At 43.1% G+C, this 16,358-nt stretch overlaps 3 protein-coding genes across 6 annotated transcripts; all 3 read right to left on the reverse strand.

Annotated features, from left to right (window-relative positions):
* Positions 1 to 1,632: 1,632 nt before the first annotated feature.
* Positions 1,633 to 11,236, reverse strand: LOC311159410 (arylamine N-acetyltransferase, pineal gland isozyme NAT-10). 2 transcript variants are annotated; one of them, XM_084215491.1, is made up of 2 exons: positions 11,165 to 11,236; positions 1,633 to 3,886 (listed from the first exon to the last, which is right to left on the reverse strand). In XM_084215491.1, the coding sequence occupies exon 2, from the start codon at positions 3,879 to 3,881 to the stop codon at positions 3,009 to 3,011; it is 873 nt and encodes a 290-aa protein (XP_084071617.1). In that variant the 5' UTR covers positions 3,882 to 3,886; positions 11,165 to 11,236; the 3' UTR covers positions 1,633 to 3,008. The 2 variants fall into 2 exon arrangements, with proteins under 2 accessions (XP_084071617.1, XP_084071616.1); XM_084215490.1 differs by lacking the exon at positions 11,165 to 11,236 and adding an exon at positions 5,791 to 5,914.
* LOC311159409 (arylamine N-acetyltransferase, liver isozyme-like) lies at positions 5,813 to 11,358 on the reverse strand. 2 transcript variants are annotated; one of them, XM_084215488.1, is made up of 2 exons: positions 11,314 to 11,358; positions 5,813 to 8,543 (listed from the first exon to the last, which is right to left on the reverse strand). In XM_084215488.1, exon 2 carries the CDS (start codon positions 8,536 to 8,538, stop codon positions 7,648 to 7,650), a length of 891 nt encoding a protein of 296 aa, XP_084071614.1. In that variant the 5' UTR covers positions 8,539 to 8,543; positions 11,314 to 11,358; the 3' UTR covers positions 5,813 to 7,647. The 2 variants fall into 2 exon arrangements, with proteins under 2 accessions (XP_084071614.1, XP_084071615.1); XM_084215489.1 differs by lacking the exon at positions 11,314 to 11,358 and adding an exon at positions 11,165 to 11,281.
* A 1,476-nt stretch (positions 11,359 to 12,834) lies between these two features.
* On the reverse strand, positions 12,835 to 16,341 carry LOC311159411 (arylamine N-acetyltransferase, pineal gland isozyme NAT-3-like). 2 transcript variants are annotated; one of them, XM_084215492.1, is made up of 2 exons: positions 16,182 to 16,341; positions 12,835 to 14,860 (listed from the first exon to the last, which is right to left on the reverse strand). In XM_084215492.1, exon 2 carries the CDS (start codon positions 14,851 to 14,853, stop codon positions 13,990 to 13,992), a length of 864 nt encoding a protein of 287 aa, XP_084071618.1. In that variant the 5' UTR covers positions 14,854 to 14,860; positions 16,182 to 16,341; the 3' UTR covers positions 12,835 to 13,989. The 2 variants fall into 2 exon arrangements, with proteins under 2 accessions (XP_084071618.1, XP_084071619.1); XM_084215493.1 differs by lacking the exon at positions 16,182 to 16,341 and adding an exon at positions 15,900 to 16,144.
* Between the last annotated feature and the right edge of the window lie 17 nt (positions 16,342 to 16,358).

The raw sequence follows: 16,358 nt of genomic DNA on the forward strand, positions 1-16,358 counted from the left end.
TTCTCAGCATTTGTTTTGCTTCATTTGAACAAGAGTCCACAACTAAAACTGCAAAATCACTTTGGCTCTCATTAAACCCTTCTCTGAGAATGCTAATAAAGCATTGTGGTAGGGAAGGATGGCAGCCATCCCACAGTTCCCTACCACATGTGAATTCAAGTTTCTGTGAGAGCTGATGCTTTAAGGACGTGGTGGTTTGTTTTCTTTTCAGGCTGGGAGAACACAAGCTTCCACAATACTGCCTTGCTAATGGAACCCCAGCATGAGGCCTCAGGGTTTGTTTGGTTTTGTTTGGTTTTACACCACTCATCTCAAACCTCTGAGGGATTTCAGGCCTAGCATTCACACCTCAATAACCTGCTTTCATCAGCTTTTGGGGAGCTTTAGTTAAACTGTGAAACTGTTCCTTAGCTGCATGTGTTGACATTTCTTTGTGTGATTTCATGTTTCTCAGTGAGGACCTGCTTATAATTGTCAGATCAAGATGAAAAATTAACAGATGGGAGTCAGGGAGATGGTTGGAGCTTCAATCACCAGCAGCTCTGTAGATTTTTGGCAAGAACCAAACAATAGAAGGGGTAGCTGGGTGAGTCCCATCGCTGCAGGCCCAGTTAAATGCTGATAGGAGCCCACTGATCCCCAAGAAACCCTTGCATACAAAAATCCAAGCAATTACCTGGGAGCAACAGCAGGAAAACCTCTAGGGAAGTTGGGAGGCAAAATATCCACCCTGTTAATGGCTATCCTCAAGACAAGAAAACAGCTGTGGTTGATGGCACAAAGAAATGTTTGGTGAGCTGAGTAAATGAGAATCCCATCAGATAGAATAGAGGTGGTCAGTGTTTTGAAGCTTGTAATGTTCCCTGAGGTCTCAGGGAGCACCTTGTCATGATCAATTATTTCTCATATCATTAAATATTTGTCATGATCAATTAGAAAGGGGTAAAAACCCTTAATGGGATATTAATATGAGTGAATAGCCTGAACACAAATTACTGAACAAATTCCATAATTCTATTATTAACAGAAAAGCTGTGTTCTGGCCTCAGTAAGATCTTTCAGTGTCCCCTGTCACCTCTTCTTGGCTCTCAGTTCCTTATCCCCGTGCAACTATCTATATACCCAGGCCATGAGCTGCCACCATGGGTGGTCACACAAAGAGCTGGCGCACAGCAAGCCCAGCAGAGATGACTCCTGGGCCTCCTGTTGAGTGATTGTCTTCCTCAGCCTATGACCTCTTCCTCCAGGTACCTGTAAGAACTCACCATCTCCAACACCACTGCTGCATTTGTTCAATATTGGCCTGTTTAGTTCAAGTGTCAGGTAAGAGGTTCTAAGGAACAGGTAACAAGGGACTGGATGTCAGGAAATGGCCTCCAGTTATGTCAGGGAAGGTTTTGATTAGATACTCAGAATATTTTTTCACAGGGTTGGAAAGGACTGGAAGATTGTCAAGGGCAGTGGTGGAGTCACCATCCCTGGAAGTGGCAAACGAAGGACAGAGTTTAATGGTGAACGTGGTTGTGATGTTGGGTTGATTGTTGAACTCTATAATCTTAAAGGGCTTTTCCAACCTCAGTGATCCTGTGACCCTAAGTCTGAGGTGGGAATGGCTGGCCAGCAGATCAGAAGCATGAGTGAACAGCCCTCCTTTGGCAGATGGGGTGTGCAGGAGTCAGCGCAGCTGGGGACAGCTGTTCCTACCACAACTCATAATGTCTTTATTTTCCTTTTATTTATTTTCAGGTATACACTTACAGAATTTGTGAGATTAATGATCAGATTATGTCTGAGCAAAAACACTGTTCAGTGGGAAGAATCAACATTTGACTGATACTCAGGATTTTTACAGACTGGGGAGAAAGAGTTTTTCAGGGTTTTTTTTTTATGCATTTAAGAATGTTTCCCCTTTCTTAGTGGTTTCCTTGGTTGGGCATTTTGCAGAGAAGCATGGTAGGAGGAACAACATTTTCTAGAAAATGGGGAAACATGATTGTGAAAACAGAAAATGTTTCCTTTAGATTTGGCTGGCTTCTTGGGTTGTTTTTTCACTTTGATACAGATGAACAAACACTAATGACATTAAAGCTCCTGTGCAAAGTGGTACCCATTCAGGACAGCTATATGGACACTCATGTTTGCAGGACAAAATTAAGGGTATAGTGGACTTAGCTTCATATACAAATATACTGCAGTCCTGAAAGTACAGAATTTCCACCCCTTTTGGGACAAAAGTAAATCTAAGCCAGCTGTGACATTTAAGTACCAGTCACAGTTTACAGGATGATTATATCTCAGAAGCAAAGCTTAATAGTTATCTCCTTAGAGCCCATCAGCCACAATAACAGTGCAATATACAGAATTTTCATCACCAGAAGAATAGCTACATACCAAAAATTATTTGGGGCAGTTTACTGCAGTAATGGCCAGAGGGATGCACATGATGACGATTTTCATTTTGTACTATGGTTTGTCTAAGGATGATGGTGAAAGAATTATGCCTCCTAATTCTCCTTTCCAAGATGACAATGTTTTACTCATATTAAAGGTAGAAGAATCAGATGAGCTGTGAGTGGTTGGATCTTGTGAAAAATGAAGTTTTAAATGTGTGCTTTCTTGTCTAAATGCTCACAGATTACTTTTCTCCCTATAATAACCTTAGAAAATGTGTTGGCAGCATATCACAATTAATAATCCATACTCATGTGCTACAGGCAGTCCAAAATTCCCCAGACATATTTCTTACCCAAGCTTATAACCAGATTCAAATCAAATCCTACATTTGTGCCAAAAATTGAACGGCAGTCATCTCTCAGCAAATAATTTCACCTAACTGACTCAAGTCTTAAATTCCTTATTTTTCCCAAAGTGAAATTCACATTAATCTCATACTAATGTATATATCCTTCAGTCACCTGCAAAAGAATCCCATAACCTTGCCGTAGGGATTGCACAGACAGTGGAAGCTGCTGTACCCACATAGCATTACTGTAGGTTTTCCTGGCTGTCTAGATTGTGTAAGATCCTTTAACATTAATAGGGACAAGTTTTCTCTCTAGGGTGATATTAAATTTCTCTTTGAGGGCTTTTTCCACCTCTTCATCTTCAAGAGTTACAAATTCCACCAGATCCATGTTTTCCTTGTAGTTGTACGTGGTCTCAGTGAGCGTCCACCCAATTAGCGCCCGGAATCCGTCGGTGGTCTGGAGGGCGCAGATGGACTTCTTTGTGAAGAGGGAATCTGGAGAGGTCTGGAGGTATGTGCACTGGAAACGGAAATCTTCCACTGTCCGTGGCTCCAGGCTGAACATATAGACCTTGCGACACTCCTTTTTCTCCAGCAGATCAGAGTTGGAGAAGCTCTGGTTGGGGATGTATTGTTTCCGTCTCATTTTCTCCAGGTACCAGACGCCGTTTTTCTCCGTGAAGCGGAACACTCCGGGAGCCTGGGGCTGGTCTTTCCCTGACACAAGCTCCATGGGCTGCCACATCTGGTAGGACACCCCGAAGCCTCCATCAACGATGTAGGCTTTGCCATCGACGACCACCTTTACCACGAGGTGGGTCATGAGGGTGGCATAGGCGTTCTGCTGGGGGTTGAACACGTAGGCTCCCAGGAAGCTGGTGTCATAGCCCAGGCCCTTCAGCACCCAGCCCAGCAGCTGGTTGTTTTCCATGCACCAGCCACCCCTCTTCCTCCGCACAATCTTGTTGTAAACGTGCTCCAACTCCAAAGTAATTTTCTCCCCGCAGTGGATGCTGAGGTTTTCAAAGGGAACAGCACGGATGTGATGCTGGAATATATCGGTTAAGGTTTCCAAATCTTGTTTTTCAGTGGAGCCTTTATAGCCAGTTCTTGCAAAATACTCTTCAAGGTTCATCTCACCTGTAAAGGAAGGAATTGTGTTTTGGTTTCTTTACATCAGTGATTTATGATGCTGTGAAAAGCTGCCCTGGCTCTGCCAGCAAAGATTCCTTAATCTACTGAACCTCATCAGAACAGCTTTTAAAGGAAACAAGCATTCCTATCAAATGGTTCCCTGAGCAAAGAGCAGTGCACATGAGGGTTTGCTTTTGTCTTAGAGTCATCCCTCTGGCAAACAGCTGATGCCATTTCAGTTTCATACGAGGCGACTGCGAGATGAGGATTTGCGGTATTTGCATTGCAACAGAGGGGTAAAGAAGAAATGTAAGGTCTTGCTGGGGAGGGTGTACAAGGGTTCATGAGAAATGGTCTAAAGCCACTGCTCAGTGACAGAACTGTCACTGGGGAAGGCAGTGTCATCTGCCAGTGGGAGGGAGGACATTCTGAGCCAGGATTCACATGTTCTTTTCATGAGTCTGCCACTGATGGACGTGACACTAAATGAATCGCTCGTTGCACTTACAAAAAGTTAACATGAAAAGTAAAGTGACAAGCTTTATTCAGATAATTATAACTGAAAAAACTCTGACTTTTGAAAGTCACAGACTGAGTCTTATGTCTGCTGAGAGTCTTGTAGTAACTCGTTTTGGAGTTGGAATAATGGATCTGAATGGAGGGAAGTGAGTGGCCTGAAAGACAAGGAGCACATCTCCATTCCCTCCTGTGCCTGTGTCTCACAGGCCACCCTGAAAATGAACAGGGGCTGCTTTACTCTCTCTGGTCCCAAGCTTTCTCAAAACTCACCAGTCCTTTGACTCAGCAGTGAACTGTTGAATGTTTACTGCAAAGTAGAATTTTTCACAATGATTCTCAGTGGCAGATTAATGCTGTGCAGATTCATGGTGTGGAGGCAGCTGTCCCAAGTGAACAGAGAGCACCAGCAAAAACTACACATTACCTGCTACAGAGAGGAATTTAGCTTGCAGTGATATCTAAGTGTATTGTTGGAGGATATGTTCAATGTAATAATATTTGTTAAGTGTAACATAAAAGTCGTGGCACTTTTGATTTGCAGAATCTGAGTATATCTGATCCTACCACTCTGACTGTGAATGCTAAATAGAACCAGTATGAAGCTGGTTCTCAAGTTTGTATTATTTGTAATTTCTTTCTGCAGCTCCATAATATGCTTGATCAGCACTAGATCTGGACTGCAGGAGATGAAAGCCGCTGTTCTTTTGAAATGTGAGCAGACCAGATGAAAAGGCAGGTATTGAAAAGGCCGTCCCACAAATGTGGTTAGGATTTATGTACAAAAAACATCAGCAAAAGAATATGAAAGGTGCAAATGAAGGTGTTCATGCAAAACTATTCCTTACCAGGATTATACACAGTATCAGCAATTCCATTGTTGAAAATATGTTATCTTCTTTATCCTAATACATCAGCACATGGACTTCCTGGGTTGCACAACCCGGAGTCTGTAATTTTTTTAAGTTGTTTTTAAAAAGCTGTAATTTTATTCTCTTAAAGCAGAATCTGTTGATTATTAGACTGAACTTTTGCTTCCTTTGCACTTGCAATACTTTTAAATAAATTCAAGTATCTAAAAGCACAACTTCCAACAAGAAGTTGCAGTTCTAAATTTATATCTACTATTGTACCTAAACAAAAGAATCTATTTTATAGTGAAGTGAAGCTTCTCCTGAAGAGTGAAAGGTAGAAGAATTGAAATTGCACCTCACTGTTTTGCCCTCTTGGAAAGCCCCTGTTTAGCAGGTGATATTTTAGCTCTATATCACACATTTTTAGAACATTTTTCCTAGAGAATGTTGCTTATGTTATTGTCCATGACCTTTACCATCATAAAGAAACCAGGGTTCTGTATCTTTCTTTGGAGGGTTTTTTTAAGAAAATAAACTTACCTCTTATGAGATCCCTTTTTTTTTATTGAGGTATTCAGTTTCTGGGGGGGTTATTACAGGGGCAGCAGTCAGTGAAGCCAGGAGTGGACACAGATTGTGAGGGTTGTCTTTCTAAGCTCTGCTGGTCCTCGCTCCTGAATCTTAAATTCCAAGAAAGGGCAGAGTCCACCCAGAAAGAATTCACATTTTTGGACTTTGCTGATCCGTGAGCAAATTAAACTTTGTTTCTTCCTATTAGTAGATGTTTATGCCTTCCCCTAGTTAAGACCAGAATGAACTCGTTTTCTGTGTAAAATAATTACAGTAGGCAGTTGCAGATGGCGTTATAACTTTTTTTAATTAAAAATTGTTGTTTTGCAAACCAGCACTTTGCAGAGGAGGATGTTCATCTGTGCCCTGGTGGGCACACTGAGGTGGCAAGGTGTTGCAGACTGAGCTCCAGGGGTGCACAAATGATCCTTTTTTGCCCACACAGGAACTGTTTCAAGCTGTTCAACTCTTCAGCTGTAGCAGGGAGTTATTGTTGAGCTGCCACACCCAACAAATGCCATGGCAAATAATTATTTGCATGAAGTAATGCATTTCTGCTCTAAACCCTGGCCTCCTGCATCCCCACAGCATTGAAGTGCTGTTCATTTAATTGCTGTTTGTTCAATTTTCCCTGCCCAAGCCTGTCTACCCTTCATTGGATAGAGGTGCAATATCAGAGGAGGCCTCTGGGAAAGGCAAAGAGCACATTAGAGTGCACCTGGGGAAGCACCTGAGTTTTAGGCACATCAGGTGCCCCTTTGGTGTGTGTGGTTGACTAAAATAAGAATCAAAGTCTTTTTCTTGGCTGATGTTCTTCTGTCACCCTCTTTTGTAGCACATCCTGTAGAGTACCACAGGCATCATCAGGGAAAAGGCTTCTGTGTTAGGGATATCTTGTTGTGAAAACCGCACTGGTGGCACGTTCTCACTTCCCAGAGCTTTCTTTTGCATCCACACTTTTTAACTGTGCAGAATACTGTTTGTAATAGATATGAAGATTTTATCTATGATACCATCACCTCGTCTTGACATCACATGAAGGCATGGTCCCAAAAATTTAGATTATAGTTTGAAGAGATTGATCTTTTATTCCAGTTTTGATACCAAAAATCTGATTTTTAAGAATGTTGAATGATCTCATCTTCTATAGAGTTTATTTTGAATTCAGAGACACAAATAAATTAGACTCAGAAAAAGTGGGTACTCAAAATTAGAGAGATTATGGGGGAGGGGGCTAGGTACCCTTGGATAAATATCTTATTTTAAGTCAATTTCTGAAAAGGGAACAGAACTTAAGTCTTTCAACTTTTCATAAGTTAATCAGCACCTAATGGTGGCTTGTTTTGAGAAAGTCTTAACCTCTTTTTGTCTGCAGTATTTAAAAGCCAAATTCAGTTCAACTTTAAGACTGTTAAGAGAAGTGCATAATTTGTAAAAGTGACTGAGAAGATTGGAAATAATGCCAAAAAAGGTTAGAGGTCTTTTGTGTAAAATGGTAACACAACCTCTCCTTCTGCATAATTTTGGTCTCATTTGCCACAAAATATATCTGCAATAAAATGAGTTCTTGAGAAGGTGAACAAAAAGTTGAGAAGTCAAAAACCAACTTCCATATGAGCAAAACAGAGCTACTAAGATGTCTTGGTTTCTAAAGAAGGAGAGGTTTAATAAAAAAGACGCAATCGATATATGCAGTTAATTAGCAGTGTAGTGGAATTTACCAAACTTTGTGACTAGCCTGAGTTAAAAAGTAGATTATTGTAATTAATGTTAATTTTAGAATTTTCCTCTTGGCTATTTAAAGATCCATCTAGCACAGTGTTACAGTTAGATCTTATCCACTAAATTAGGTGGCAAGCCACGAACATTTACTGGTACGAGTTTGTTCTCCAGTTCTATACTGAATTTATCTTTCAGTGTCTTCTCCACCTCTTCATCTGTAAGGGTTGTGATGTTCACCAGGTCCATGTCCTCTGTGTAGTTGTACTTCATCTCAGTGAGGGTCCATCCAACTAAGGCAAGGACCCCACTGGTGGTTTGGACACTGCAGATTGACTTCTTCCGAAGGATGTTATCTGGAGACACTTGGAGGTATGCATTTAGCTCCTGGAAGTCATCTATATGCCGTGGCTCGAGAGTAAATTTATGTATTTTTCGGATATTCCCCAGTTCTGGAGTAGGAGGGAAGTCATTCTTGCTGTGCTCAGGAATGTAATGCTTCCTTTTGACTTTCTCCAAGTACCAGGTGCCGTTGTCTTCCATGAAGCGGAAAATGCCAGGAACCTGGGGCTGGTCCTTCCCAGAAATCAGCATCAGAGGCTGCCACATCTGGTAGGCACCACCAAACCCAGCATCTACTATGTAGGGCTCCCCCTCGATCACCACCTTCAGCAGGACATGGTTTATCTCATCAGTGTATCCCTTCTCTGCTGGTTCATAGCTGCTTGCACCAAGAATACAAACGTCATACCCTAACTCTTGCAAGGCCCAGAAGAGGAGGTGGTTGGTTTCCAGGCACCATCCACCACGTTTCTTTCTCACAATCTTATTGTAAGTAGCCTGCAAGTCCAGTTCGATGGGCTCCCCGCAGTGCATGCTGAGGTTCTCAAAAGGAATGCTCTGGATGTGATGCTGGAAGATGGCTATCAGGGTTGGCAAGTCTGCATCCTTATGGGGCTTGTTGTAAGATATTCTTCCGAAATACTCCTGAATGTTCATTTTGCCTGTGTGAGCAGAAAAATAGCCAGTTACTGCTGTGCAGCTGACAAGGGGTTCACTCCTGTTTCTGTAGCACAGGTTAACCAGCCTGCAAATGTACTCTGGGCTGTTTTGCTGAGGATTTAAAAGAATTTTAAGTATTTCTTTAAAAAGAGACAGGGATGGGAGCAGGTGGCAATAATGCTTTCCCTCTCTCAGGGGCTGCCTTCAAACCCATGTTTTTCCCATGGGAAGACACAGCACATGCCATAACAGAATCTCTGGCCACAGAGGAGGATCCCACATAACAAAATTTTTCAAGAATCAAGAAACAACAGGTTTTCAGAAAAGCTGCCACGCCATACCAGCATAAAAGTCACAGCAAGATCTTACTGTTTCTTTTACTGTACCAGGTAAGCAAGTCTTTCTTTATCCCACAGGTAATTTAACTGGAAGGTTTTGCATTCATGGATTCAGTTAACTGGGATTAACATCTCAGTGTGCCACCATTTCAGACAGGTTTCCATGTGAAGTAGATCATTGTTTTCTTAATCTCTTAAATTTCCCTGAGGAGTTTAGACAGGGCTTTGACTGTGAAAGAAAGGGACTTCAATTTTTCTAACCTAAGGATCAAAGGAATTGATCTAAAAGTACATACAAGGCAAGTCATAATCTTTTTGTTTCTTTGACCATCTTTTACAAACTAAAGGCTTTTGTTTCAGATCAAATTATTGGAAATATTTTGGGTTTTCTGTCTATATCTCTGATTCCCTTTCATTAGCAGAAAGACACTGTCATTGGCACTGGTTGTGTGGCCAAGATACAAAAGGTTCCCTGTAAGACTTCTAATTCAGTGACTCATCTTCTCTCTGCAAGGATTTCTTCTGCCCTTAGTTTAGATTTAATTTGGCTTTTTTCCATGCAAGGATATTTGTTGTTCAGAACAATTCACAATCTGTTAAGGGCTGTGTTAAGTTCCAGAAAGTCTGAGGATTACTTGCTTCCTTCAACTGGTTGAATGTTCCCTGGGAGGATTTTCCAAAAATCCCTTGATATGGATGAGATGGGACAAACTCCCTTCCACTGAATATTCTCAGCTTTGGTCCAACTGTTTCCCCCCAGCAGTTTGACCCCATGTCCATGCCAGAAGCCTGTGAAAATCCCACCTCAATCCATGGGTGGAAATGCCCCCACCCGAGCAGATGAGCACATCCAGTGGCCTGATCTCTAGACTTTAACCCCAATCTTGATGCCAGCAGCACAACTCACATGACTTGCTTGTATTGTTCCTGATCTGCACTAGTACCAACATTCAGACTGGACAATGCAAACCCACAGGAAAATTTGATAGAATAGAAGATCATCCCAGTAAGGGAATAAGAAATAAACATTATCACTTCAAAAGGAACCAAAGAGTCTACATGAAAAAACAATAATGTGTCTTTGATACTGCATTTTATGATTTTTTCCATCCCTTTTTTAGGACAAGGGCCTCATCTCTGGCAGGATCTCCTTGGAAACACTTGTAGAAAGCCTCCCAACACACAGCACACGTGTTCACTGGCAGGTTCATCCTATGGTCCTCAGCCTCATTTTTGTTTCTACTCCCACTTTCAGCTATTTTACATAGGAAGATAGAAACATCTTTAGCCCATGAGGCTGTGGAGCTGAATCTTTGTGACCAGCAGGAGTCCAGAGAAGTGCATCAGCTTGGTGAGTCTGACACGCTTGGAATTTACCTTCAAGCAAAACCAGATCAGTCCCTGCCCTGGGTCAGCAGCAGAAGCCCTGATGCCCCCCCAGTAACCCATCTCTTGGGTCTGGGTGTCCCCACTACATGGGGAAAGTACAGGATCAAACCAGCTCCCTTCATCCAGCCATGGAGAGCCCCCATGGGGCGCTGCCAGTGAGGTTTAGGGAAAATATATTTGGAAAGCCATTTGGGAAATTCCCTGCCCATGCCTCAGTTTCCCCAGCTGCCCATTCTCTGGCCTCATCAATTTAAATTCTGCTTCAGAGACAGCCTTGCTGTGGCTGACAACATGTGCTCTGATCTCAATGAATACTTAAAGAGCTTTAAGTATAATAAAGCTGCACTACAACATCATTGACATTAGGGAACATCCACATAAATCAGCGTTTACTCCCTGGCTTTCCTGGAGGCAGATTTTTCCTTGGCACAGCCATTGCTGCTGTGTGAGCCAGGAGGCTGCAGCAGTGAGCAAGCCCCCTCCCAGGGGACAATCTGCATTCCAAAACTGAGTTGCCAAATATCCCAAGCCTCAGTCCAGATCTCAGCCTTGTTTTCTTGTGCCCCTGCAGCAGCTGAGCTTTGCTCAGTGTTCCTGCAGCTTTGTGGGGACTGAGATTCAGATGTTTGTTCTGCCTGTCTGCACACGTCCCTCGGGATCACTGAGTCCTTTTGTAATTAGGCTGAATATTAGGATCAGTTCTTCTCTGCTGAGAATCACGAGGGAGTTCCAAGGCTGGACCCTCATGCACATGCCTACACTATTTCTTTGATTCCCAGTTACACTGTGAGTCAATAGCTACATTTTTCATACACTCTGGCTCAAAATGAAGGGTTAGTTTCACTCTCAAGCACTCGATGTTGCACTTGGAAAACACTCTTGCAATGTTCACTCACCATCAGCCCTGGGGTTCCTGCAGTTTGTGCTTTCCTAGTATACCTACAGTGCTGTGCACAGGCTGTGCAGACTCACAGGGCTGAGCTTTCCCAGAGGGGCTGGCCCAAAGCTACAGGATGAAGTTAAAGATCAGGAATGCAGAGCTCACCTCGCAGGCTGTCAGCTCAGGCTTTCTGCCCTGGGCTGTTCCAAAGGTTCCAGCAAGAGCTGCACTGGCAACAGCAGCTCTTAAAGGTCCAGGCAGCCTTTAGTGCCTGTCAGGGACTGCCTTATCCTCCAGCAGAGCAGCCAAAGAGGGCAGAGAGTTTCTGCTTTAATAGTACTTTATATTCTGATGGTTTTATTACTTTATTTGTATTGGCATGTATGTGGAAATCCCTGTTATGCAATTTTTTATGTTAGGTGCTGCACGGAGAGCCTGGAAATGATCCAATCCCCAAACTGCTTCCAATATTGAGGAGATTTAACATTCCACATGACTGAATGGCAGCTGAACCCTGCAGGAGTGGAAAGCATGGGTACCATGAGCAACTTCTGTAAGTGGCTATAACCTATAAACCCATCCTCAACCCTGCAGGTCACCCAAGGGCTTCAGTCTGGGGCACCTTGGTGGGTGCTCCCATGCTAAAACAGCAAAGCACTCGTGCAAAAATGATGCAGATTTTACATTGCTGACACTGATATGGTCTGGATCCTTGTGGGAAGTGACTTATGACAGACAGAGAGTAATCCAGGGCAGGAAGTCACTGATTTATTGGTGGGGATGGCAGCTGTTGAACTCATCACAGCACACTGAGCTGTTCCTCGTGGCTGACACCAGCCCCAACAAGCAACAAGGTCAGATTGGCCAAGTCACACAGTTGCACAAATTCCCCAGGGTTCAAAGAGAAGCCCTGTCCTTCGAAAGGGAAGACGCTGCCCCAGAGAACTCTGAGCTCCCTCAAGCTGCTGTGCCTTTAAGTATCTGCCTCCAAAGTTAGTGATAAGGAAAAAAACAAACTGGCACAATCTGAAATGAAAACCACTTTTCTTTTTTTTCCTCCAACAGTAAGTTCCATTTCTTTGCTGATCAGTGCACTGTGCCTCTGCAGTGAGCAGGAGGCAGGGGCTCTGAGCTGTGATTCCTGGCTCTGTGTGGAACTTCTGCTCCACAGCTTTGCAAGACCTGCCTGCACTTTTACCTCATCCCAATGCTTTCTCCCTGCTGTCCCACTGAGTCTAAACTGAGTTCCTTTAGATCCGCCTCTTATTTGGGGGCCACAGAAAAACACAGATCAAAAACAAGCCAGATCCTGGGACAATTTCTGCTGATCATTTGTGTTGCAAGATGCTGGTCCAAACCGTAAGAAACCTCTCTTTCTTTTACAACTACATTTCATTTTCTCATAGGATGGGAGGGCCTCATGTGCTATAAGGAACTATTGCAGCCAAGCACATGTAAGTGAATATGACTCTGGGACGACAGGGGCATAAGGACTTTGCTGTGTCTCTAAGAAATACATTTTGAACATGCAGAATAGCAGCTTTTATTAAATCTGAACTCCTAGCTCTAGAAATCTGTACTTGCTGCATAAGAAGTGAAAAAGGTTCAGTGAGTTATTGTCCTTTTACAAGCCTGAGCTGGAAAATATTAGCACGTAAAAATAATCAGGACAACTTCAGTGATTAATGATATTTATTTTTTACGAAGGGAATACATGCTGTAATTTGAGGGGGGGGAGGGAAAACTTCTGAATAAGTCTAGTTCACAGTGCTTGATTTTTTTATTTAATTGTAATTCACTAATATAATTTGCTTAATTATAAGTGTGTAGTTGTAATCCTTCCAAGATTTGTACATAAAGGAACATCAAGCATCTTCTCAAAGGGCAAAGGGGTCACATTTGAGTCTTTTCTCCTACTAGAAATCTCAGCCCTTAGGTATGTGATTAAGATTCATCATTTCTCCTTATATCAATATAATTACTGTCACTGCAAACACATCCTCAGTAGAACAGATAAGTTGCACAAAAAGAATTCTGTGCATGTGTTTGGGTTCCACTGTAATACTTAACGTGCAATAGCAGCCAGAGTAGTCTGAGGAGAGGAACATGTATTCCCAGCAGTCTGCTGCTGAGGGTGAGCAAACAAAATGCTCAGGAGATGCTTTTAGTTCAAAGAAAGGTTATGTCACTGGTTATGTCACTGAGAACAGGAGCTGTGCAAAGTCTGAAACAACACAGAATTGCCAATGACATTTCTTATCATCAGTTCTGAGTCATAAATAACCTGTACTCAAGTACTCACATGGTGACTTTGCACAGGTGTGGGATGGCCTGAGTGCCATGTGAGAGGGTGTTGTGGATGTGAGAGCAAAAACAACAGGCTTATGGCTTGACTGGAGAAACTCAGCACAGGATGTCTTTGTGCTTTTGCCTCTTACACTCCCAAAATAATATAGTATTCATTTAAGAGGCAAGTATGACCTTTTTCCCCAGTGGCAGCACCAGGTAATAAAGACAAAGACATACAGGTCCATCATGGGTGTGTTTAGAAGAGCTTTTAAGAGATGAAAGGAGTAGGGAGTGGGCTGAGTCTGCTTCCCGCTAAGCACAAACACAAGAGTAATGATTTGATTGAGCTTGGCAGAAATTATTGGTACCCAACCTAAAAAGAAATGCAGGAATAGTTGTGAAAATCCATTTGTTTTCCAGATTCATGATAGTATGTTCTGCCTTACACTGGTGTAGTTGGAAGGAGAAAGATTAACCTTTGGATGCTTGTCAGAAAGAGAGGGAAGAATTGCCTGTAATGCCACTGAATTGAATTGTAATCCAGGCAGTGAGTTAGAACAACTTGTTATCAACAGGAACAAATTTCTTGTCAAGTGTTAGAGTGAATTTCTCCCTCAGTGTTTTCTCTAATTCTTCCTCTGCAAGCATTCTGATTTCCACAAGATCCATATTGTCCCTATAATTGTACTTTATCTCTGTGAGTTTCCACCCCACCAGTTCCCGGATGCCATCAGCAGTCTGCAAACTGCACATGGACTTCAACACAAACTTTGAGTTAGGTGCTGTCTGCAGGTGGGCATTGCAGCCCCTGAACTCCTCAATGTCTCGTGGCTGAAGGGTAAAGAGATAAACCCGACGGCAAACTTCATTTTCCATATTTGGGGAAGTCGAGGTGCTTGGGTTCAGCACCCACTGCTTCCTTCTCACCTTCTCATAGTACCAGGTCCCATTCTCCTCCTGAAAACGAAAGACCCCAGGAGTCTGAGGCTGATCTGTCCCTGAAATCAGCTCCATTGGCTGCCACATCTGGTAGGCCATCCCAAATCCTGCATCCATAATGTAGGATTTGCCATCAAGCTCCACTCGTAGCAGCAGATGATTGATTTCTTCTGGATAGGCATCGCGTTCTGGGACATAAACTTTTGCTCCCAGAAGGGTGACATCGTAGCCAAGAGTTTTCAGGACCCAAGACAGAAGGTAGTTGTTTTCCATACACCAGCCCCCACGTTTCTTCCTCACTATCTTGTTGTAGATTGGTTCCAGGTCCAGCTCAATTCTTTCTCCACAGTGGATGCTGAGGTTTTCATAAGGGATAGCTCTGATGTGGTGCTGGAATATATCTGACATGGTAGCCAGGTCTGGCTTATTGTGGGAGCCCTGGTAAGAAATTCTGGTAAAATATTCCTTGATGTCCATGCTGCCTCTGAGAGAAGGGTGGGAAAAAATAATAGGATGTGTCAGAAGTGGTGGAAGGCTCTTCCCCATCCCTTATAATGGGGTGCTCAGAAGAGGAGCAGGATTTGACTAATCTGAATCAAAGGCAGCTGAGGAATAGTGCTGAGAGAAGCCAATGGGACACTGCTGATGAGCACAAATGTTATTTTTATTTGCCTCTTTTACAGCTGTGACGAGAGGCTCCAGCTGTGCTAAGCACATTTCAGCAGAGTTCCTGCCCAGCAAAGCTACAAATCTCTGTAGGAAGGAACAAAAGCAGTAACAGCAATGTTTCCCTGCTAGAAATTATAGGAGCTGAGACTCTCCAGATCTGAGCTGCTTTGCTCATGGTTTCAGCAAAGCAGAAGCAGAAAACAAACCCACCCATTCTTGCAGTGGGATCCAGAACCAGGTACTGCTAAATTTCAGACATCTGTAAATATAGAGCTATCTTGTTCCCATTATTGATCCAATGGGTCCAAAAATGCTCTGACGTTCCTCTATGCAACTCCCAAAGTGAAATCAAAGGAAAAATATCCAGCTGTTTAACAGGATTGTATTCCCAATCTCATGAAAAATGGTAAACCCACAATTGTATGGGGATTTTGAAAAGGTACTTTCAGTACATAAACAAAACAAAGACAATGAAAAATTCCCATTTGATGTAATATCCTGGCAGAAGCAGAGGGTGCCACAGTTTAGGTCCCCACATCCCCTTTAGGATAGAGGATTTACAGAACTCTGACTATTGATCATGGCCACCACTGTCTTGACATCCAGGCAGGCCTGAGTGATCCACGATTGGGTTAAGAGCATCAGAGTCAGGAGGTTCTCTTTGTTCAGCTTTTGGCTGTTCCCAGGATTTTCCCAGAACTACAGTTCCATTCATTTCTGAAAACTTGGCACAAGCTTAGTTCTTCTTGTGTCAATTTTAAACCAGCATCCCAGTTAAAACAGTTTCTCCCCTTTTCTTCCTTCCTTTCTCTCCACCACAGCAAGCAGAATATGTGCAGTAGCTTTTTACTCACAGGGAAAATGTCAGTGTGGGTTTGTCTGTCTGTCCATCTCCTGAGGGTGTTTACAGGGCTGTTTCTATGGGGGTTGCTGAAATGAGGCAGATGGCACAAATGCCCGAGTGGCTTGAGGCTCACCACTGAGTAAATAAAGCAGCGTAGCTACAACACCGAGCAGCTGAGCTCCCTGCTCTGCCCTTACACCATTTGTGCTGTTTTTTGTCCCCAGACAGATTTAACTTCCTGCTTAGAGAGCACTCAGCTACCAGGATCCAGGGGTTAAAAAAACAGGCTTACCTGGAAATTCAGTTCAAGTGCCAGTGTGCTCCGGGGCTTGGGGTGGTTCTAGGCTAAAGTGGCATAGCTGGCTGTCCTCTACTTAGCACAGACAGGCACACAGGGCTTGAGGACTGCTCTCCAGCTGCTCTTCCGGGTAATGTCCTTTCCCTCAACTTGCTTTCACCCGCCTCTGTC

The sequence above is a fragment of the Fringilla coelebs genome (genome assembly GCF_963513975.1).
Source record: "Fringilla coelebs genome assembly, chromosome: 14".
NCBI lineage: Eukaryota > Metazoa > Chordata > Aves > Passeriformes > Fringillidae > Fringilla > Fringilla coelebs.

Coding starts and splice junctions, on each gene's coding strand:
- LOC311159410 (XM_084215491.1), bottom strand. CDS start 3,881: ATGAACCTTGAAGAGTATTTTGCAAGAACTGGCTATAAAGGCTCCACT.
- LOC311159409 (XM_084215488.1), bottom strand. CDS start 8,538: ATGAACATTCAGGAGTATTTCGGAAGAATATCTTACAACAAGCCCCAT.
- LOC311159411 (XM_084215492.1), bottom strand. CDS start 14,853: ATGGACATCAAGGAATATTTTACCAGAATTTCTTACCAGGGCTCCCAC.